Here is a 22747-nt window from a genome sequence, read left to right as displayed (position 1 = left end):
AGGGTGGTGCAGGACATGTATGAGGACAGTGTAACAGCAGTGAAGTGTGCAGTAGGAACGACAGACTGGTTCAGGGTGAGGGTTGGACTACATCAAGGATCGGCCCTGAGCCCTTTCCTGTTTGCAGTGGTGATGGACAGGTTGACGGACGAGGTCAGACAGGAGTCTCCCTGGACTATGATGTTTGCGGATGATATTGTGATTTGTGGTGAGAGTAGTGAGCAGGTTGAGAAGAGCCTGGAGAGGTGGACATATGTGCTGGAGAGAAGGGGAATGAAAGTCGGTAGGAGTAAGACAGAGTACATGTGTGTGAATGATAGGGAGGGCAGTGGAGGGGTGCGGTTGCAGGGAGAAGAGGTGGAGAAGGTGGAGGAGTTCAGGTACCTGGGGTCAACAGTGCAAAGTAATGGAGAGTGTGTTAGAGAAGTATAGAAAAGAGTGCAGGCAGGGTTGAGTGGGTGGAGAAAAGTGACAGGAGTGATTTGTGATAGTAGGGTATCTGCAAGAATGAAAGGGAAAGTTTATAGGACTGTGGTGAGACCTGTGATGTTGTATGGATTAGAGACAGTGGCATTAAGTAGAAGACAGGAGGTGGAGCTGGAGGTAGCAGAGCTAAAGATGCTAGGGTTTTCGTTGGGAGTGACGAGGATGGACAAGATTAGAAATAAGTTTATTAGAGGGACAGCGCATGTAGGATGTTTTGGTGACAAGGTGAGGGAGGCGAGATTGAGATGGTTTGGACATGTGCAGAGGAGGGACATGAATTATATTGGTAGAAGAATGCTGAGGATGGAGCCACCAGGTAGGAGGAAAAGAGGAAGGCCAAGGAGGAGGTTCATGGATGTGGTGAGGGAAGACATGCAGGTAGTTGGTGTTAAAGAGGCAGATGTAGAGGACAGGGTGGTATGGAGACGGATGATCCGCTGTGGCGACCCCTAATGGGAGCAGCCAAAAGAAGAAGAAGAATTTAAATTTTTATTACAAACTGAAGTCTTAAGGTAAAAAATTTGATTCATGTAACAAATTGCAATCCATTTTAGTAATCTTTTACAGCAGCTTGAGAAAGACTACCACGCAGCATACCTTCACCCACGCCAGTGGATTCCACCGTTGGGCCATTAAGTGGGTTATCATATAGAGGCCAATCACTTACACCACATGTTTGTTGATGTGTCTTCTTTCTATTTATTTTGGATGCTACTTTTTGTGTTAGTTTGAATGCGTCTTTTATTTTCCTCACATTTTTATGATTCAGTACTGTTTTTTTTATATTTTTTCTTTTGGTACTAAAGTTCAGTTTTATTTTACATGGAGTGTTATGTTTTTTTTTTTGTTTGTTTTATAGAGAATACGTTTAAAAAAGAATCCATTGATAATTCGGTTATCGGCAAGTACTATCCAATCTAGCTATCGAGATCAGTCTACCTCTAGTCACTATTAACCAATCAGCTTTCAGAACGAACCAGAGAGGAAAGATACCACCAAACCGCATATACACGGGTATGGATGTCGTAATATTGTCACCTCACACCACTGGGGTTCCCAGTTTATTTCCTGAGCTTTGGTTACCGAGTTGCAGTTTGTCATAGGCAATCCTCACAAACAAGTTTGACATTTTGAAAGCGAAAACCTATTAAATGAAGCTCTGAAAAAAATGTCCACACATAAAAGCTGATTTTAACATCCCTTGCAAAGAAAGCAGGAAAAACTGATATGACAATTAAGACAGTGTAGGTTCTAAATCACAGCTGGAAGAAAGAAAAAAAACCCTGAATATACATTTCCTTTCATTTTAACAGAGCTTAAGCTTCCGTTTTCCCCCTCCTTTCCTCTTTAAATGCCAGCACATCAAAATCCGGGTGGTTGGAGTTGTGCATTAACAAGGAGCCTCTGGAATACAGATGCAATGAAAGAGAAATCTTGTACTTTTCTTACATATAAATTGAGTAGGTGCTTTAAAGAAAAATTTTCACAAAAACATTCCTGCAAGTCTGAATCGGTTTGGAATATAAATTGAGTATTCAGGCTCAGTACCTCATCCATGAATTGATTGTATGCTGCAGAAAGAATTGTTCCATAGTCATGGGTTGGGCAGAATAAATTCCCAGCGGCTTCTTTATATTTCCAGTTCTCATCTAACAGAATAATGTGTTCCTATTCACGAGCACGTTGTCTCCGGCGAATCAATACGTATAGTGCTGTTACTCATTCTTGCTGTGCTACAACTAAAGTCTGTATAACTTTCAGCACTCAATGCCTCTGATAAGAGCCCAGGATTTCACTAAAACTATTTGCTATAAATGTACATTTACACGGAATGTCTGACATTAATCAGAAAAACGAAGCTGGTTGTTATAACTGTGCTTGCAGACATCAAATTTAGATCAATATATGTGTACGAGGTGTTATCATTAAATTTTCCTAACACGCAGATGAGAGCACAAGCTTGCAGACATCAAATTTAGATCAATATATGTGTACGAGGTGTTATCATTAAATGTTCCTAACACGGCAGCAGATGAGAGCACAAGGCTGCACGCACAGTGAGAGGGAGCAGTGAACTTCATAAGTCAAAAGATATCGTCCTGTACACACCAGAGCTGTGCAACTGGTGCTATTCTGACCATGTACGTTACCATCGAATTGTTCGAGGTGTTTTAAGTGGTAGGTGGGCTTCAAGAGCAGAAGAACCTTACTGGAAGACGATGGGAGATCAGGAAGATGTTCAACAAGCTCAACCCCAGAAAATTTCAAAACCATTCGCCCCCTTGTGCATGATGATCGCCGAAGAACAATTCACAACACTGCTGCCATTGTCGGTGTGTTGACACGTGTGATTTAAACATGCGCCATGTTGCTGCCAAGTTCGTCGCCAGGCTACTGATCGTGGGCAGAACAAACACTGTCGAAGTCTGCCAAGGTCTCAGCGTGCCGTGGAAGACATGTCCTTTATGCCGAGGATTATTACGTTGTTTCGGTGACGAAACTTGCTCCGTCTCAGGGTCATACCTGTACACCCTGTGTCTTCACAGTGTAAGAGCCCATCATCTCCACGACCAAAAAGGGTAAGGCAGGTCTGCAGCTCAACCAAGTGCATGCTCATCATCTTTTTTTTTCCATTGTGCATTGAGAATTCGCCCCCTGGGGGCCGGACCGTCAATAGTGATTTTTACCAGAGCAGGTACTGAGGGAGGACATTTGACGAAAGAGACAGAGCTGGTTTCGAGACTCTATGATACCACCTGGTATTTTGAACTAGAATACTACAACCAGTGTTGGGGGTAACGCGTTACAAGTAACGTGCGTTACGTAATAATATAACTTTTCTGGAGTAACGAGTAAAGTAGCGCGTTACCTTATAAATGTACACATTAATATCCGAGTTACTTTTTTAAAAAAGTAATGCGAGTTAGTTTTCAGTTAAATTATTTTGCATTAAAAAAGAAATACTGAATTAAAATGAACGTAGTCACGTAGAATCGTGCACTCCTACGTGCGAGCCGCGGGAACAGAAGCTGGTCAGAAGCGGAGATGGCAAACCAGAGAATTACATTACTGTGATGGAAGTATTCTTATTATTTTGAAATAGTCGAGGAAAAGGAGAAATAAATAATGGTTAAGTGTAGATTATGTGTTGGTAAAAAGCTCGTCAACTGCAAAAAATACCACTTTAAAAAAAATAACATCTGCATGCAAAGCACAGCACTACAGGTGTGTGTGTGTGTGTGTATATAATGTTGAATATATGGAAATGGAGACAGAAATATAGAAAACTTTTGCCAACTTTCCACCACTGCAGCTCTATTGACTGCTCAGAATAAAAGTTTTCCGTGGGAGACACATGTACGATGCCATCACAGCGGAGAGAGAGAGCAAATTCACAGCTCATTTGCTCTTTGTGGGAAGATAAACTGCCACTGTCACTGATAATAGCGCGAACTTTGTAAAAGCGTTTAGAATGTTTCAAGCTGATGATGAAGCAGAGAATGATGTAGAGGAGGACGAGGTCATATTTACGGAGTTATACGATGTTTTGCGAAATGACAGCGAAAGGTATGTTCTCCCTCCACATCACCGGTGTGCAGCCCACACCCTTAACCTTATATACACGAACGATAGTTACATTCCTGACGGCGAAGGCAGATTGAAAAGCAGTGTACAGAAGTGCGACTGGAAAGTGTTCAGCCTTGGGGTAAAAATTTAGTCGATCATCTTATTGTTCTCTAAGAAGTTATTAAGCATTTTAAATGTTTAAGACACGTCTTTTGCCCTAATATAACATTTCTTAATGGCAATTATTTATATTACACCTGTTACACCTGTAAGGCGTGAAAGAGATACAAGTAACGCAAAAGTAATATAACGCATTACTTTCCATAAAAAGTAACTAAGTAACGTAATTAGTTACTTTTTTGGGGAGTAACTCAATATTGTAATGCGTTACTTTTAAAAAAGGAACGTTGCCCAACACTGACTACAACTGTGTAGTTTTGTGTTCACATGACTAACTTCTCTTTCAGAGTTCTCCATGTTGAGAAGAATGAATATTTTGTCAGCTAAATTTGGTTCCTTTTAAACAGCATTTAAGTATGCAAGGTGTAATTTGTGTAAATCAACAATTGTATTTAGCACATTGCAAGTTGACAACCATGCTTAAAAAATCTCTATAAAATAACTGACAATTTTTGTTCAAAGAAAAATAGACCGATATTGATAAAATTAAATATATAAACGTTGAAAACAAGCATTTGAACGTAATAAAGCCGCAGTAAATCACATTTTAAAACAGATAAATTACTGTTGATGTAGACAAGTGTTATAAAAAGAGAATGAAACAGAGAAACGCAGCAAGATAACAGGCTTTAAAAGAAAAAAAAAAGAAATATGCATTGTTTGTTTACTGTTTGTTTACTGTTGCTGCTTTTATATTTAGTGTTTATTCGCACCGTTTTAATTGAATCTATTACCATGTCACGAGCGAGCTGATTGCTTGACCTGATGCTCGTGGGTCACGACAGAACAGATCCAGTGCGACTTTCCTGAAGTTACAAACAAATGGTGTAAACAATATCACTATTACACTACACCATTTTCACATGATGAGGATTAAACAGTTTCTGCTCACCATGCTGATGTTTCACCTTCATCCATGACACCAGTGTATTTGATTTTCATCTGTTTGTGCATCACTGTGGTACCTCCATCCCACACAAACTCCACTTTACATAACTTCCAGGTACAGTTTCATTTGTTGTGTTTAATAGAATATACTCCAATGCTTAGGATGACTTGGGACGCACACTTGTTCCTGACGGTTGACCCTGTACCCTCCCCCTGTAGTGTCCACCATTTTCCCAAGCGGCTGTATTATCTTAACATCACGCTAAACCATAACTTGAGCAGCCCAACTGTCCAACAGAATGTTGGAAAATGCAGATCCCTGAAAGAGAGACGATGTCTGGATGGGAGCATATGTTGTTCTACAACTTGTATTTACCTTTCAGCATTGATGGTGCCTTTCCAGATGTGTAAGCTGCCCATGCCACACGCACTCATGCAACCCCATACCATCAGAGATGCAGGCTTCTGAACTGAGCGCTGATAACAACTTGGATTGTCCTTATCCTCTTTAGTCCGGATGACCGCATCCTAGTTTTCCAAAAAGAACTTTAAATTTTGATTCGTCTGACCACAGAACAGTTTTCCACTTTGCCACAGTCCATTTTAAATGAGCCTTGGCCCAGAGAAAACGCCTGCGCTTCTGGATCATGTTTAGATATGGCTTCTTTTTTGACCTATAGAGTTTTAGCCAGCAACGGCGAATGGCACGGTGGATTGTGTTCACCGAAAATGTTTTCTGGAAGTATTCCTGAGCCCATGTTGTGATTTCCATTACAGTAGCATTTTTGTATGTGATGCAGTGCCGTCTGAGGGCCCGAAGATCACGTCTTATATGTACATTTAACTTTTCCGGCCTCTTATTGCTACCTGTCCCAACTCTTTTGGAATGTGTAGCTCTCATGAAATCCAAAATTTGGCATGACATTTCAAAATGTCTCACTTTCAACATTTTAAATGTTATCTATATTCTATTGTGAATAAAATATAAGTTTATGAGATTTGTAAATTATTGCATTCCTTTTTTATTCACAATTTGTACAGTGTCCTAACTTTTTTGGAATCAGGTTTGTATTTAGTATTTTTTAGAAAATATTATTTGATATTATTTAACCGAGCAGGCATTTTATTTAAAATTGTTTTAAAATTGTAAATTGTTCAAATGTTGATCACAAATGTCAATAATAATAATAATAATAATAGTGTTAATTAAAATTGACAAGCAATTTTATGTTTTGCATTTCTTCCCCCTCACTGTACTGAAATTGGAACAAACATTGATTTAAAAACCAGGGTACGTCCCGAACTGTAAATTTTGTGTACCATTTCACCCCTACCAATTTGTCCTCACTCCCTGAACTAAATCCTCGACTTTTGTTTCTGCAGAAAGAGGTGCTTGCTTGTGGTTTCAAATTCCTGGAGTAGCTGCGGTTATTTCTTTCCAACTAAATGGACCAGACTGGACACCACTGCTTTAAACTGTTGTCTGTTGCATGATATTGCCATCTACTGGGCTGTATAAAGTGTCTACTATAAACATTAGTTTTGAAAAGGTGAACAAGACCGGCTTTAATAAGCGAATGGTTTCGCTTTAGCAGGCAGACGGATGACGCTTGTAAACATGCCAAGATTTGATAGATGTGTTTACATGGGCAGATTAATAGTCAGTGTGTAAAAAAAATAAGTTAATTATTTTTTTTTAAAAGTCAATCAATATTTATTTAATTAAGTGAAGGAATCAATGGTCACACATCAGTTCCTTGATTATATTCACATCAATCAAAACACAAACATTTCTGAAATATATTACAGTTATTAAGCTTTCTGGTTAGCTCACATCAAGGACAATCCAATCTTCTAACCTAAAAGAACTATTTACACGTGACTCAGATGTCAAAATGTTAACCGAACGTATAATGCGTGATGTGGCCGTGATGTTTTTCCAAGTAAGTCAAAGTTAAATATTTATCTGCCTTTGTTAAGTAGTAACTACAGAGTTTGTGTGTGTGTGTGTGTGTGTGTGTGTGTGTGTGTGTGTGTGTGTGGGGGGGTGGTCCTCGTTAGGCCAGAGTTACTCGTTGGCCTGGTGTAAACAGCACAGCGTTTTGAGACTTGCCTTCTCGCGAAGCTCCAAATGACTCGTAGCTGCAGTGACACCCACATTAACACAAACGTAAGTTTCATGGTGTGATAATTTTTGCAGAATACACTGTAAAAACAATTAAATTCTGGTAATTCGATGTTACTTACAGCTCAGAATACCTCCTCCAGTCCTGTCTACTGATAGAGGCTCTAGTGTTAGCCAGTGCTGACATGAGGTGAGACTGACATATCAGGACCACAGGTTTAACAGGGCCTGTCTGTTCCAAACTGGTGTCCTCCTATTAAAAAAAAAAAAACACACATATGCACTAGTTACAAAACCTGCAAATGGCAACCTCAGGAACTAAGGATTTGATTATTACACTATAAGGGTACAGAAGAACTGACGATGTTCCTGTGATAGCTGCTTTTGATTGTGTTGAGATCGGCTCTCAGGCGCTCAGATTGTTCAGAGTTCAGGTCCTGGAAGCCCTGCTGCACGGAGGACATAAGCAGTGGGCCTCTGAGGAAAGTAACGTCTCTCGCCGATGCACCGGTCAGCTCATGCGTGGTGGAGTTAGGGACTGATAAGCACTGTGAATTCTGGAAGTGGGGAAGACAGAGCAGTATAAACATCATAACACCGGTTTCTTGTGAACTAGTGATGCGATGCATCGATTTTAAAAAGTATGCATCGTTTACAAGTATCGTGATGCATCGTTTTTAAAACATTTGCATCGGTGAAAAACTATTTATTTATATATATAATTTTTAGTAGATGCACAAAAAAAGTGACCAATAATTTGTGATCAAATTTTGATACGTAGATTGATTTCTTCTCGCTAAAACATTTCTCGAGCGCGTTCTCTCAGCACCGCTGCTGCTACGTGAATATGACGTATCACAACACTACGGAGGCCGAGGCGTGTACTGAGAGTCACATAGAATACAGATTAACATGGCAGAGGTAGAGCTGAATCTTCCTGCAGACACAACAGGAAAATAACTGGTTTTATTTCATCTTTTTTTTTTTTTTTTTTGCGCTACAAAGGCCTGATTGTGAAAGGGTCATGTGTTAGAAGTCAGAAGGCACTTAAGTAATTTGATTATTTGCTGTCTGTCCGAGGATTAATAGTAAATAGTAAAAAGGTGCATGTGGCAAGTCTAAAGCACCTTTACCTTTATCACTATTTTACAAATCACATCTGGGTATATCACAGTTAAACACAGACTAAACTAGACTAGATTAAATCAAAGTGATTCCTACCAGCTCAGGGGGTGAGTTGTGGCCAAGCTCCAATTCAAACGAGCTTCCAAAATAGAGCCGCCAGATGTTGCGGTTTAAGTCTTCAGTAGGAATCTCAGTGTGCTCCAGGGCTGCTGCGGAAGACTCCAGGCCAGCCTCAGCCTCTCCTGCAGAGTCGTCCGAGCCGCTGCTATGGTTCAGGAAGATCAGCGACGATACGCTGACCTCGCTGTCGGATCCTGAGACTAGCTCCTGCACACCAGTGGAGGAAAAACTGACCATTTCCTGTTTAGGATTATCATTTTATATAATCACTTTTATATAACCTTATTAGCGCTTCATCTGTAAAGCTTCTTTGAGACAATGTGCATAAAAAGGGCTGTACAAATAAAATTGAATTATGAAAATTTGTTTTAAATAAATGTCTTCATCCATAATTTTCATCCCAAAACCTTTGCTGCGACTTTGAAAAAAAAAAAAAAAAAAAGCTAAGTATAGACAAGCCTTTGCCACAATGAAGCCCCCGTGAAGTTCTGAGTTTATAAGTATGACTCACAGCCGGCACGCTTGCTCCCAGACTGCTGTGAATGGCCTCCAGCTGTGCGTTGTATAACAGGCCTTTCAGATCAGCTCCTGTATATAGCTCGGTGGCTACAGCGATCTCTTCCAAGTCCACATCTGCAGCAAGGGGAACAGCGTGAGTCAGAGCCTTCAGGATCTCCAGTCTGGCTTCCTAAAAGAAAGAACACTCAGTCACTTCGATGACCACCTAAACACTTTACTGCATTTATCAACAATGTGAGGAGTGCAAATGCCAGGCTGCAAACTTCTATATTTTACATTTTTACATGGCATAACTTTATGACCACCTGCCTAATATTGTGTTGGTCCCCCTTTTGTTGCCAACACAGTCCTGACCCGTCAAGCATCAACAGCAGCAACTTTTTAACTTTTTTTAAATCCTAAATGTTGCTAGTCTATATAGAATCTATATTTATATAGAATAGTTTTTTCCACAGGAATATCTAAATAAACTTTCTTTCAGCTTCTCCCATTAGGGGTCGCCACAGCGGACCATCCGCATGTTTGATTTGGCACGTTTTTATGCTGGATTCCCCCTCCCTAACGCAACCCTCCCCATTTATCCGGGCTTGGGACCGGCACTAAGGCTTGTGCAACCCTAATGGCTGGGGTTGGTTCCCTGACTGGGCTGCAGCGTATCCAAATACAGTGGTACCCCGCTTATTGACTTTAATCTGTTCCTTAAAACCGGTTGAAATGCGAAAAGGTCGAAGAGCGAATGTAATTATCCCATAAAAAATAATGCAAAACCAATTCATCCGTTCTCGACCTCCACGATACCCATTTATTAAAAATCTTTGCCCTGTTTTTAGCAGTATTAATACTAAATAATACAGGTACATAAATAATACTGTATATAATTGTTATGCAGCGTAAATTCGCTTTGGTTTAACGAAAACACGGAGAGTTTAACACAAAAAACACACACACGGGAGTCCATAGAATCCTGACAAACGAGAAGGAGATATCCGTGGTACGCCCTGGAGGGGCGAGGTCCATGGGCAAACGCAAGGTAGGAGCCGTGGAGAGCGCGTGGAGTCCGGAAAGGAGGAAACGCATAGGAATACGTGTGAGAGGGAAAACACAGACAAACATGCACCAAACACCTTCACATACCAAAAATAACCGACAAGGAGTGTGGATGAATGAGGGGTTTATATAGGAGCTGGGGATGAGTGAATAATGAGCCCCAGATGTGCATTGTTGAAGCCGGGGGCTTCAGGGAAAGCGGAGGTTTTGACAGCCGCCGAAGGGGTGTGGCAGGTGGATTTCTGACAATAATACAGTAAAAAGTGTAAATTAAAAACATTACAAAAGTAAAAAAAAAAAAATGCTCCACGTGGGTCAGGGTAAAAAAAGGTTGATAAGCGAATTTCGGTCGAAAAATTGTTCGCTAAGCGAAAAGGTCGATGTCCGAGCCGGTCGATAAGCGGGGTACCACTGTATCAGTAAATAATTAATGCCTCTAGTGGCTGAAGCTTGCCATTAAATAAGAAACCACACAGTTCCTTTACAGATCCTGGTTTACTTTAGGAGTGTCCTCGAACGAGAATTTACATAGTCGAGTCAGAATTGTCAAGTCTTGCCTACAGTCGACTGATACTCGAATCATGTGTCTGTGTGGGGGGGTGTGTGTGTTTGGGGGACGATGACACCTAGTAGTCAGTGAGTAAGACAACTTTTATTTTCTTTCACACAGACTTTTTAGGGGTGGATTTATTCAAAAACATTAATATATTTATTAAAAAAGATTCTTTCTTTTCACAGTTTTTATTTACAGAAATATCATAATAGGCTGTATATTAAATTAATAAAAGAAAAACTGTAGTTCTATGTGAAATCAGACATTGGGCCCCACATTGGGCCCTCTTTGATTGTGAGATTCTTGGTCGAATCAGGCTCCTCCAATCAAAACATATAATCTTTGACTTTTTGGGGTCACCCCTAGTTAACCTGGTAAAAATCTAAAAAAAAAAAAAAGGTCTACGTTTAATAGGATATATAAGACTGACCCGGTCTGGAGGAGGGCAGTACAGGGTCTTGTCTAGCCTCCCGGGCCTCAGCAGAGCAGGGTCGATCAGATCAGGACGACTGGTGGCTGCCAGCATGTACACTCCTGAGATTAATAAAACAGATACAAACAGGCTATAAAAATATTTATGGAAACATCAGCTGTCAAAAAAAAACAAAAAACAGGCATTCACAAAAAAATATTCAAAATAAAGAATGAGGTGACAGTGGATTATTAGTCTATCTTGAAAAATAGCTATTTGTTTCAAACACATTTGCCTGATGTAAATGCAGGTGTAACACTTAAAATCCCAGAATTTCAAGGTGAATCTCTTTAATATAGTACTTACCCTGCAACCCTTCTACTCCATCCAGCTGTGTGAGCAGCTGGTTAACCACTCGGTCAGTGACCCCTGTGCTGTCGTGTCCTCTCCGTGGTGCCAGGGAGTCGAACTCGTCAAAAAACAGGATACAGGGCTTAGCTGCTTGTGCTCTAAAGTGAACCAGAAAAGGGAAAACAGAAAGAAAAAAAGGCAACAGAATGTATTAGGCGAATAAATCCACAGCAGGGTTAAATGCTTGAATCTGATTGGTCAGTCAGTGTGCATTATTTAATACAACAGCATGGCTTAAAGACAATTTCCATAGAATACAAGGCTTGTACATGGAAAGTGCATGGCGGATATTTCACATCATTATTAAAGCTATAATAAACATAAATGAAAAATGGATTTAAAAAATATGTAATGCAATAAATGACAAGCAAGGCAAATTGATAGAGTATAATTGCTGCCAAAAACAACAAGGTAGATCTGGAAATCAAATCGCTTTGGAGGAACTGTTACGAACCTCTGAAACACATCCCTTACTGCCTGCTCACTAGCACCAATGTACTTGCTCAGCAGCTCCGGACCCTGGAGGAAAACAGACCACTTTTTTAGCCATTTGACTAAGATGTTCAAGTGCTGCAGAAGCATTTCAATGCGCATTAGAGGTAGCGTTACATGGACGTAGAAAAATTAAGACCTGTTTAAAACAATGTAATACCTAGAACAGCAGGGAAAAAAAAAAAAAAAAAATGAAAATAAGGGGGGGGGGGGGGGACAGATGCATTCAAACTGAATTAAAAAAAAAAAAAAATCACATATGAAATGAATTAAACAATACAGATCAAATAAACAGAACTCTCGTGCTGTATAATGCAACCCGGAAAAACTATTAGGTATGGATTTTTGCTGATTGTTCCAGCAATCAACTATCGGTGATGATTAATCAGCAAAACCAAATCAGTTGACCTCCAATTCTATTCCTTAAAATCTGGTAATAAATAAGAGAAGTGTAGATTCTCACCTTAATGCTGATAAAATTCATGCCACTATCTTTGGCAACAGCTCCAGCCAATAGTGTTTTCCCTGTGCCAGGAGCTCCATAAAGCAGCACACCAGAGCGATGGCGAATTGGCAGACTGGAGAAGAGCAGTGGGTACTGCAGCATATCACAGCACACATTAGCACTGACAACTAGGAAATCTAATAACAGAACTTCAATAAAGTAATATATTTGTATATAATTTAATAATCCAGGCAACTAGATATTAAACATTCACAGATTGACTGCTTTAATGCTATAGGAAATGACTACCGGCTATACCTTGGCAGGCAGTAGTATGGTGTCCATTAGAAGCTGGCGTGCCTGATGAAGTCCGCCCACCTGCTCCATTCCCGCGACGCTGGGCACCTGCAGCTGCATCCCCCACAGAGAGGGAGGTGTGAAACCCTGCAGTGCCTGATGCAAGTCCACACTGCTCAAGCACACACCTGCGGGACATTGCAGAATTTCAGATAGACATGTATGACACAATCACAGTGACGTGGAACTTGATTTTGTGCTTGCCTTGAGTGTTCCTGTTGCCGCTATTGTGAACAGCGTTGGCATGAATGGCTCGGTCCAGGAGAAGGTCCAAATCTCGTGGAAGGTAGCCTTCCGTTTTCATGGTAATGTCCTCCAGATCAAAATTTCCTGTGCTGTCTTCGGTTATGATATTTTTACTGGTCATTATTGATCTCAGGATGTCTGCTCTCTGGACCTGTACAGACAAAATCCCAATTTATTGTATGAACAGAGAGCAAACAAATGATATTAAATGTAGTCAATGGATTAAAATGTCACGTTGTAAAACCAGTTTTCACCATTAGTTTTGAAACTTCTCATATCTCATATACAGTAAGGAAAATAAGTATTTGAAAACCCTGCTATTTTGCAAGTTCTCCCACTTAGAAATCATGAAGGGGTCTGAAATTGTCATCGTAGGTGTATGTCCACTGTGAGAGACATAATCTAAAAAAAAAAAAAATCCAGAAATCACAATGTATGATTTTTAAACCATTTATTTGTATGATACAGCTGCAAATAAGTATTTGAACACCTGTCTATCAGCTAGAATTCTGACCCTCAAAGACCTGTTAGTCTGCCTTTAAAATGTCCACTTCTACTACATTTATTATCCTAAATTACATGCACCTGTTTGAGGTCGTTAGCTGCATAAAGACAACTGTCCACCCCATACAATCAGTAAGAATCCAACTACTAACATGGCCAAGACCAAAGAGCTGTCCAAAGACACTAGAGGCAAAATTGTACACCTCCACAAGGCTGGAAAGGGCTACGGGGAAATTGCCAAGCAGCTTGGTGAAAAAAGGTCCACTGTTGGAGCAATCATTAGAAAATGGAAGAAGCTAAACATGACTGTCAATCTCCCTCGGACTGGGGCTCCATGCAAGATCTCACCTCGTGGGGTCTCAATGATCCTAAGGAAGGTGAGAAATCAGCCCAGAACTACACGGGAGGAGCTGGTCAATGACCTGAAAAGAGCTGGGACCACCGTTTCCAAGGTTACTGTTGGTAATACACTAAGACGTCATGGTTTGAAATCATGCATGGCACGGAAGGTTCCCCTGCTTAAACCAGCACATGTCCAGGCACGTCTTAAGTTTACCAATGACCATTTGGATGATCCAGAGGAGTCATGGGAGAAAGTCATGTGGTCAGATGAGACCAAAATAGAACTTTTGGGTCATAATTATACTAAACCTGTTTGAAGGAAGAACAATGATGAGTACCATCCCAAGAACACAATCCCTACTGTGAAGCATGGGGGTGGTAGCATTATGCTTTGGGGGTGTTTTTCTGCACATGGGACAGGGCGACTGCATTGTATTATGGAGAGGATGACCGGGGTCATGTATTGCGAGATTTTGGGGAACAACCTCCTTCCCTCAGTTAGAGCATTGAAGATGGGTCGAGGCTGGGTCTTCCAACATGACAATGACCCGAAGCACACAGCCAGGATAACCAAGGAGTGGCTCTGTAAGAAGCATATCAAGGTTCTGGCGTGGCCTAGCCAGTCTCCAGACCTAAACCCAATAGAGAATCTTTGGAGGGAGCTCAAACTCCATGTTTCTCAGCAACAAGCCAGAAACCTGACTGATCTAGAGAAGATCTGTGTGGAGGAGTGGGCCAAAATCCCTCCTCTAGTGTGTGCAAACCTGGTGAAAAACTACAGGAAACGTTTGACCTCTATAATTGCAAACAAAGGCTACTGTACCAAATATTAACATTGACTTTCTCAGGTGTTCAAATACTTATTTGCAGCTGTATCATACAAATAAATAGTTAAAAAATCATATATTGTGATTTCTGGATTTTTTTTTTTAGATTATGTCTCTCACAGTGGACATGCACCTACGATGACAATTTCAGACCCCTCCATGATTTCTAAGTGGGAGAACTTGCAAAATAGCAGGGTGTTCAAATACTTATTTTCCTCACTGTATGATATATGACAACATGTACATATAAGACACAAGAATGTGTTATATTACTTATGTAATACTTATAATAATTGTCATTAATATATATTTTTAGGTTAATGGTACTATAAATATAAACCGATGTGATTTTCACCTGGTCAGGTGTGTCTATCTTACAGAAGCTCTGAAAGAAGTGTGAACCCTGCACTTCGGTCAGAATTGGGTGAAGAGTGTGTTCATTCTGTGCCGTGACCAGCAGAGTCACCAAACTGGAGCGTTCCACCACCTCATCCACCAAATCCTTCAGGCCTAAAAACGCACACACGAACGTAGTTGCTTTTTAGCTCGATCTTTTGAACGATGCCCCAAGCAGTTTAAAGTGTTAGGCTGCAGGTGTGTTGTACTCTGTGTGATGTGATGATGCAGCACAGCCTCCACTCCCTGCTCCTGCTCAGGGGTGGTGGCTGCTCCAGTCATGTGATCCAGGTCATCCAACAGCACCACAGACGGCTGTCTCCACACTGCTTGCTCAAAAACCTCTTCCAGTCTTCGCCTCACTGCGTCTGCTCGTTTACCTGATTGATTAGATAGATAGATAGATAGATAGATAGATAGATAGATAGATAGATAGATAGATAGATAGATAGATAGATAGATGAAAGGAAACTCCTTACTTACAAAATACACAATTTTACTGAGTTCTTCTCACTCAGATGCACCAATACCCCCGTCCCACCTTTAAGTTTCTTGCAATCCAGTACCTCGACGTAGGCATCGAGCTCTTCCACAGCTTTTCTACAGAGAGCCTTGGCTAGAGAAGTCTTACCGCTGCCCTTTTCACACGGACAGAGACAAACACTAAGTAAGTGCGCTGAACAGTAAATGTTATTGTCCATGGCTTACTGTTAAACCTAGAACATCTCAATAAGGACACCTTGGCTCCTGTGATAAGCAGAGCTCCACTCCGGAGGCCACAGCCAAAAGATACCAGCTCACACGAGAGTGGACTTCCCAACAGACTGTGAGAGATGTGCTCAAAAGCACATGCACTGATGTCCTCCACACCGCTAAACAAGCAGGGATCAGATAAGTCCACAAATTTTGACATAAATCACTATGACATGGGACGTGTGTTTGACGTACGTCTGTTTTTGATATTCGATAAAACAACTTGCTATTGCCTGGAATTACCCAAGAGAGCTGAGGGAAGGGAAGTCAACACAAGGCGACCCGTCTGCAGTGTATGCTGTGGTTTGGTTCGACCCAAGAGGCTCCTTGACAATCTAGAAAAGAAATCACGACATGCCTCATTTTGGCACTCAACAGACATGAATAGAAAAACTGAAAACTTACAACTATCAGATTATAGCGAAACAAATACATATGATCATAATCAAATCACATTTACTGCATTATTTTGTGTTCATTTTTTCTTTTCAAATTTTGTTTCTTTTTTGAACGTGATATGTTAAAACTTAATTTATGATTTGCTGTCTATCTGAACCAAAGAAATAAAGTTAACTATCTGTACCATATTGAATTGCATTAACTTGCATTAAATCGCATTTTGTTGAATCGAATTAAAAAAGGTTTGTCTCGCATCAGTAGCTGCTTCATAAGTATCTTTAATGTATCATATCGTTGGCTATGCATGGAGATGTGAATCGCATCGGCCTCAGTTACAGTATAAAGATGCACATCGTCCCTAATCCCTATACTTTTATCTATAATGAACGAGCAGGTGTCAACAAGGAAAAACTCCCTGAAATAGTATGAGGAAGAAATCTTGAGAGGAACCAGAGAACCCATTCTCTTTTGGGTGACACTGATTGTCCAAAATTATAGAAATTATACAGGAGTTCCATCATAGTGAGATGATCAACTCTTCACTGATAAACACCTAAATAAAAAATACAAAAAAAGCGTCCACATTAATTACAGTCCAAATCCGTCTTCATGCTTCCAGATTTCAATCCTAGACAGCAACCATATGAATCCATAGGCTGATTATAGGAACCATCCTCAGCTACAGCATCAGAGAATCATTGTTTTGAAAATCAGAACGCATTTTTAAAATGATTATTATTAAGCAAAATTTGAAAAGAAAACCAGCTTTCTCCTAAATTCCAAAAATAAATGTGAATAAAAAGTGTCCTAAATTGGCTGACTAATTGCATTGGAAAATCAATTTTATTTCCCAGTAACAAACTACCTTTATGTCTGCTTTGTACAGGGCACCAGTAGATAAGAGAAAGATCTCATCTGCTTGCTCAGGCTCAGCTTCAGGTTTTAGAACAGTCAAGATGAACTCGGACTTGCCTAAGAAATAAAAACAGCAGAAACCAAATGACAAACTAGAAGTCAATCAATTATTTCGTAGAAAAACCATATGCACCTTTGTTTTACCTTCAGTGCAGGGCAGGATGATGACGTCAGTCCGTGCTGTGAGACAAGCTAAAGGCTGATGGCTCAGAGCATGAAGCCAACTGAGGAAAGCAGACTGAACATCTTCCTCTCGGTCACCTTCAGCCTGCAGAAACAATAATAAAAAGCATCAAGTTTCACTGTGTGTCAAATAGAACCCATAGCTAATATATGAATGACGAAATGTAAGTGAAAACGTGTTGGTTAGAGGACAGAGACACTCACCATAAGATGTAAGGGCTGAAGAGAAACATGTAGTGCTACTTTAGGGGTACATCGCAAAGGTTGGATTTTCACAGCAGAGTTCGTTTCAACGCTCAACCTGCCTCGTAAACTGCTTGGGATCTGGAAATAGAACATTGTATTGTGTAGGCTAGGCTGTGTCTCGACCTACTATATTTTAAGTTATGATGGTGTCATTGTAACGCATCTCCATCGTAATTCTCCATCAAAATCTGTATCATATGTGTCAAACTCAAGGCCCGTGGGCCACATCTGGTTCGATGTACAATTATATCCGGCCCGCAACTTCATTTTATATAGATCTATTATTATTGGTATTAATGGCCCGGCGATATGAAGCGTTGATAACACACAAACTACAAATCCCATAATGCAGCGCTTCAGCTACCTTGCCGAATGCTAGGCTACCTGGGAACATTCCAGCGTCAATCAAGTCAAGCTTCTGTTAATGTATACAACCCTATTGTAAAGTTATTGCGAAGCCCCTCACAATGGTGAAGAGAAATCAGAGCCAAATCAGCCCGGCCATTTACCGAGGGAGAGTTTCTGAAGAGTTGCATGATGAAGGTGTGCGACGTCTTGTGTTTGACAGGAGATATTTTTACGGAGAGCAAAATATTTTGTTATTTAAAGTTTATATATTTTTTAATGGCAAAAGAACAAAGAAAATGTTTGTTATTTTAACGTTTACTTAAAGGCACATTTTTTTTTTTTATATATTTGTATATTTCTAACTTTTTTCAAATTTCTAAATTTTGACAGGATATTTTTATAAAGAGCAAAATATTTTATGTTGTTTAAAGTTTAAAGTTGATTTATTCTGGAATAATATTACTGTCTGTTTTTATTTATATTTATGTAAAAAAACCATTCAGTTTTAGTGTGTTCAATAAATGTTTATCCTGTCCGCAACCTAAAGTGTGCTTTGAGTTTGAAACCCCTGATCTATATATTTAAAGCTAAAGTGTGGTGCTGTAATAATACTCACCCAAATCTTCCCACTATGAATTTCTCCCATTTTCCAGGATCTCAGATCCAGCTGCAGATTTTCAGCATCGTGGCAAATCATCCTAACCACCACTGACTCTTGTCTGTCTTTCTGAATATCTGTATCAGTCTGATCTTTTTCTGTCTCTCTGCTCTTTTTCTTCTCCATCGCTTGCTTGGCTTGCTCCCTCACTTCTTTCGGAGAGTGAACCTTTGAAAGTCTGCCGTAGGTTAATACAGGCAGGCTTGGACTCCAACACTCCAACTGGTGCCATGGGAATACATGAACGTCTCTAGGACTCGAACCGAGATGAGAAATCGCTGCTGGTGGGGATCCACACACCCGAAGCACACAATCTTGGAAGACAGCAGGGATAATAGGAACTTCGGGAATCTCTTTGGCCGGCTGATGGTTTCCTGTAAACATGTATCGTAACAGACTCCTCAGATCAGTCATTCCAACTTGAAGACTTTGAGGACAATCTGAGCGATGACTAATAGACTCTGGGACACTCGACTGGGAGTCGCTTCCGGTACATGAGGTCACAGATGAGGGTTCGGCGCTCGGCTGCCTTGGCAGATGTTGGTTCTTTGGTTCAGAATTTGAGGGAGCATGAGGAAGGTGGTTGTCTCCAGGTCGAAGTTTAGGTGAGACTACCAGCTCAGTGAACTGCTCCAATCGGCCGTATGAGACAGACGGAGACAAGGAGACTACAACAATAAAAGCAGAGTGGTTAGAGACGAAGAAGAGAGCTGCACTATTGACTGCAAAATTCCAATAAAGCATTGGAATTACCAACCTATCTTGATGTAGATAACAGTGTGATGGTCCACCCACACAGGGAACACTGCATCTCTGAAGACCACTCGGATCTGGTCTAAAAGTTGCTGTTCAAGAGCTAAGCAGTGAAGCTCCTGGAAACATTAAAATACGTGCACACCATGTTACATACACATGCATGGTTAACTTGCTTTAATGGACACGGTAGTGGATACTTGTGTATTCTGCAGAAAACATCTTAAAGTACAATATATCTCGTTCTGCAGTAAATTGGTGTGTGTCATAAAATGGGATACAAATAAAAACGACTATGCTTCAACAACCACAGTGCACATTTCCTAGTGAGTATTGCTTTCTTCTCATATCTCCAGGGTCTTTGTCCTGATTTTATACCTATGTCTATGTGAAGTGCATGTGTAGTATACATAGCTTGTAATATCTGACTTTCGACTGAAACATAAATAAACATTAATCTATATATTTAAAGCCAAAGAGCGGTGCTGAATAATACTCACTGCATACACAAACATATGTATGTACGTATGTATTAGGGCTGCGTCAGCTAATCAATAAAATTAATAATAATCGATAATGAAATTGATAAACAATTCGTAATGGATAAGTTGGGCTGCTCAAGTTACGGTTTTGCATGACAGTAACATAACACAGCCGCTTGGGAAAATAGCGGTGAGTACAGGGTCAACCGGCAGCAGAAAGAAGTGTGCGTCCGAGGCATGAGAGCATTTTATAATAAACACAACAAAGAAGACTGCAACTTGCAAGCTATGCAAAGCGGAGCTTGTGTTGCATGGAGGTATAACAGCGTTGCAGTAAGACACACTGGTGTCACGGATTAAGGTTTTTTCCATTCCTTTATCTTTTTATAGCATTTGCCTACTACAACAGTAACGTGTTCGTTGTCAAACTTGATTAACTGCGGCTTTACTACGTTCAAATGCTTGTTTTTAATATTTGTATATTTAATTTATGCATAAATCATTTCATTATTATACAAAATTTTATTCATTATATATTCTAGATGCTTATATCTTTACAAATGAACAAAAAATGTGAATTTTTCAAACAAAAAATTTCAAAACTTTTTTTATATCGATTTTTTAAGCATGATTGTCAACTTGCCATCTGCAATTATCATTAAAAACAATATAAATGTTGATTTTCTCCCCCCCCCTAGAAACAACCCAGCATAAGTGAATTTCTTCAGAGGAGAAATCCCGCATCCACTCCTCAACATGCAGCTACTATAAACTTTAAATGTCTAAATTAAAGATAATATGCGGCTTTTGCATTTTCTCAAGTACACTTTTATACACAATAAATCCTGTACTGTGTACAAGTGTATTGTGTACACTTTAATACACAATAAATAAAACACACAAACACCTCGATTAATCAATTATCAAAATAGTTGTTAGTATACAAATATATATATATATATTTTTTGAAGGATGTGAGTCTCCATAACTTGAGGCCGATGTGATCTTGACGTAAAGAAAACGAAACGATACATTAAAAAGATACATAGGTAGCAGCTCCCGATGCGACATAAGTCACCCCTACTATGATGCAGTGTGATCCAAATTCTATTCAATTCAAAACAATGCAATTAAATGCAATACGATGCAATAGAATCGGACTTTTCAGCCATTCGCGAAGGTGCAGATAGGACACCCAAACTGGAAGCTACACCATCGTCTCTCGAAGACGGACGAATGCCGAAGAGAAAAGAAGATATACAATTCAATAAGGTACAGAGAGTCCACTTTTATTTCTTTGGTTCAGACAAACAACAAATCATCAATTTACTTAAGTGCCTTCTGACTGAACACATGGCCACTTTCATAAATACTTTGTGAAACACTTTGTAGGGCAAAGCTTTGCAGTGTTCTGACTCCAGAAGGATGCAGCTCTACCTCTGCCATGTTGATCTGTATTCTGGGTGACTCTCAGGACATGGGTACTTTTGAAATAATAAAAGTATAGCGCTATTACTAATTATAGATAAATATATTTTATAAATACATTTTTTCACTTTTTTTTTTACAGATGCGAATATGTTAAAAACAATGGCAACTTGTATCTGACGCACGTTTTTTAAATCGATGCATCACATGGTTAAATTTTATGCCGATGCGAATCGCTGAATCTCATCATCCCTAATGTGTATTAGTGTATACAGCTTGATGACTGTATAACTTGAAAAAAAATCATTGATCCATATATTAAAAGCCAAGGAGTGCTGCTGAATAAAACTCACTGCATACACAAACTTCATTCCAATGTGTTCAAAAATTTATGCTTTAAATATCAGCAAGAGCACTGATTATAAATATTATGTGGTGATATACATACATTTATATCCTGGAATTCTGGCACAGAAATATCTGGAGTTAAACAAAATATTTATATAAATGCAAATATATATATATAAAAAAAAAAGGTTTTAAGCTCTCACCAGGATTTCCCAATCATCTGAAGACAGAGGCTCCACAAACACCTGTTGAACTGATTGCACCTGAACACATGATCTCAGGAAGCCCTGGGAATAGAAAAACTAATTATTTCCTACACTGGATCTTATTCTTCTTCTAAAAAACAAAACACGATCACTGAATTACCTGTTCTCCTTCATGCAACCCGAGCTTCTCTCCCAACTGCCTGCTGAGCTCAACCCTGTCCTCCTGTCCTGCTGATGATGATGTCTTACTGCCCCTGATCCAGCTTAAGTACAGGGGATGATCACCATCAGCCCAGGACAACTCCAACACCTGATTCTGTTTTATAAGACACAGGATTTATAAACATGCATAGAAAAATCTCACATATTGAAATCACATATCTGTTCATACACACCTCTCTGAGACAGAGCTGAGACACTAAGTTGGGAGACAGGTGCAGAAAACAATCTTTAAAGTTGTTAAAGACCAGAGTAACTGGTTGAATCCCATAGCTGCCTAGCATTGCATGGAAATATGATTCAAAATGGTCTATGTTTAATAATTATAGATAAATATTAGACAATATTTATCTTCATGGCTAACGTGAACTGACAACTGCCATGCTAACCATGTCCATAGTCCATAACAGGCATGACTAGTAGATTTATCGGTAAACTGATCACTCTCTAGTCCTGATCATTACATAAGGGATATCAAGAAACAATATTATATATATTAATATATTAAATAATATATATAATAAAAAAAAAAAAATATATATATATATATATATATATATATATATATATATATATATATATAATAAATCACTGTGTAGACTATTATTATTATTTAATGTATCTGTTTTTTCTATTTCTAGTTATATTTATTTATTTATTTATTTATTATCTTTGTCCGCTTTAGACACAGCAATACATTTTAAACAACTTAAACTTACTGCATTCAGAAAATATTTTCAATATATATTGTTTATTTGAAAGTCTGA

At 39.5% G+C, this 22747-nt stretch overlaps 1 protein-coding gene across 1 annotated transcript; it reads right to left on the bottom strand.

The window, feature by feature from the left end:
* Positions 1 to 6810: 6810 nt before the first annotated feature.
* pex1 (peroxisomal biogenesis factor 1) lies at positions 6811 to 22396 on the bottom strand. Its single transcript, XM_083523499.1, has 24 exons — positions 22157 to 22396; positions 21922 to 22077; positions 21759 to 21842; positions 19302 to 19416; positions 18503 to 19212; positions 17497 to 17616; positions 17254 to 17377; positions 17060 to 17166; positions 16039 to 16130; positions 15782 to 15914; positions 15584 to 15680; positions 15252 to 15422; positions 15002 to 15156; positions 12932 to 13124; positions 12689 to 12855; positions 12389 to 12523; positions 11888 to 11952; positions 11389 to 11531; positions 11041 to 11144; positions 9003 to 9179; positions 8468 to 8698; positions 7609 to 7803; positions 7369 to 7499; positions 6811 to 7263 (listed from the first exon to the last, which is right to left on the bottom strand). Exons 1-24 carry the CDS (start codon positions 22262 to 22264, stop codon positions 7179 to 7181), a joined length of 3798 nt encoding a protein of 1265 aa, XP_083379625.1. The 5' UTR covers positions 22265 to 22396; the 3' UTR covers positions 6811 to 7178.
* Between the last annotated feature and the right edge of the window lie 351 nt (positions 22397 to 22747).

The sequence above is a fragment of the Silurus aristotelis genome, assembly GCF_946808225.1.
Source record: "Silurus aristotelis genome assembly, chromosome: 21".
NCBI lineage: Eukaryota > Metazoa > Chordata > Actinopteri > Siluriformes > Siluridae > Silurus > Silurus aristotelis.
The sequence above is the reverse complement of the archived record's forward strand: the minus strand, read 5'-3'. Positions and strand labels throughout refer to the sequence as shown.

Excerpts from the sequence above, each read along its gene's own strand:
- pex1 (XM_083523499.1), bottom strand. The coding sequence starts at position 22,264 with ATGCTAGGCAGCTATGGGATTCAACCAGTTACTCTGGTCTTTAACAAC. Across the intron at positions 17,617-18,502 it reads TTCATAGTGGGAAGATTTGG|ATCCCAAGCAGTTTACGAGG; the intron begins GTGAGTATTATT and ends TTCTATTTCCAG. Across the intron at positions 9,180-11,040 it reads ACTGCCCTCCTCCAGACCGG|GAAGCCAGACTGGAGATCCT; the intron begins GTCAGTCTTATA and ends TCTTTCTTTTAG.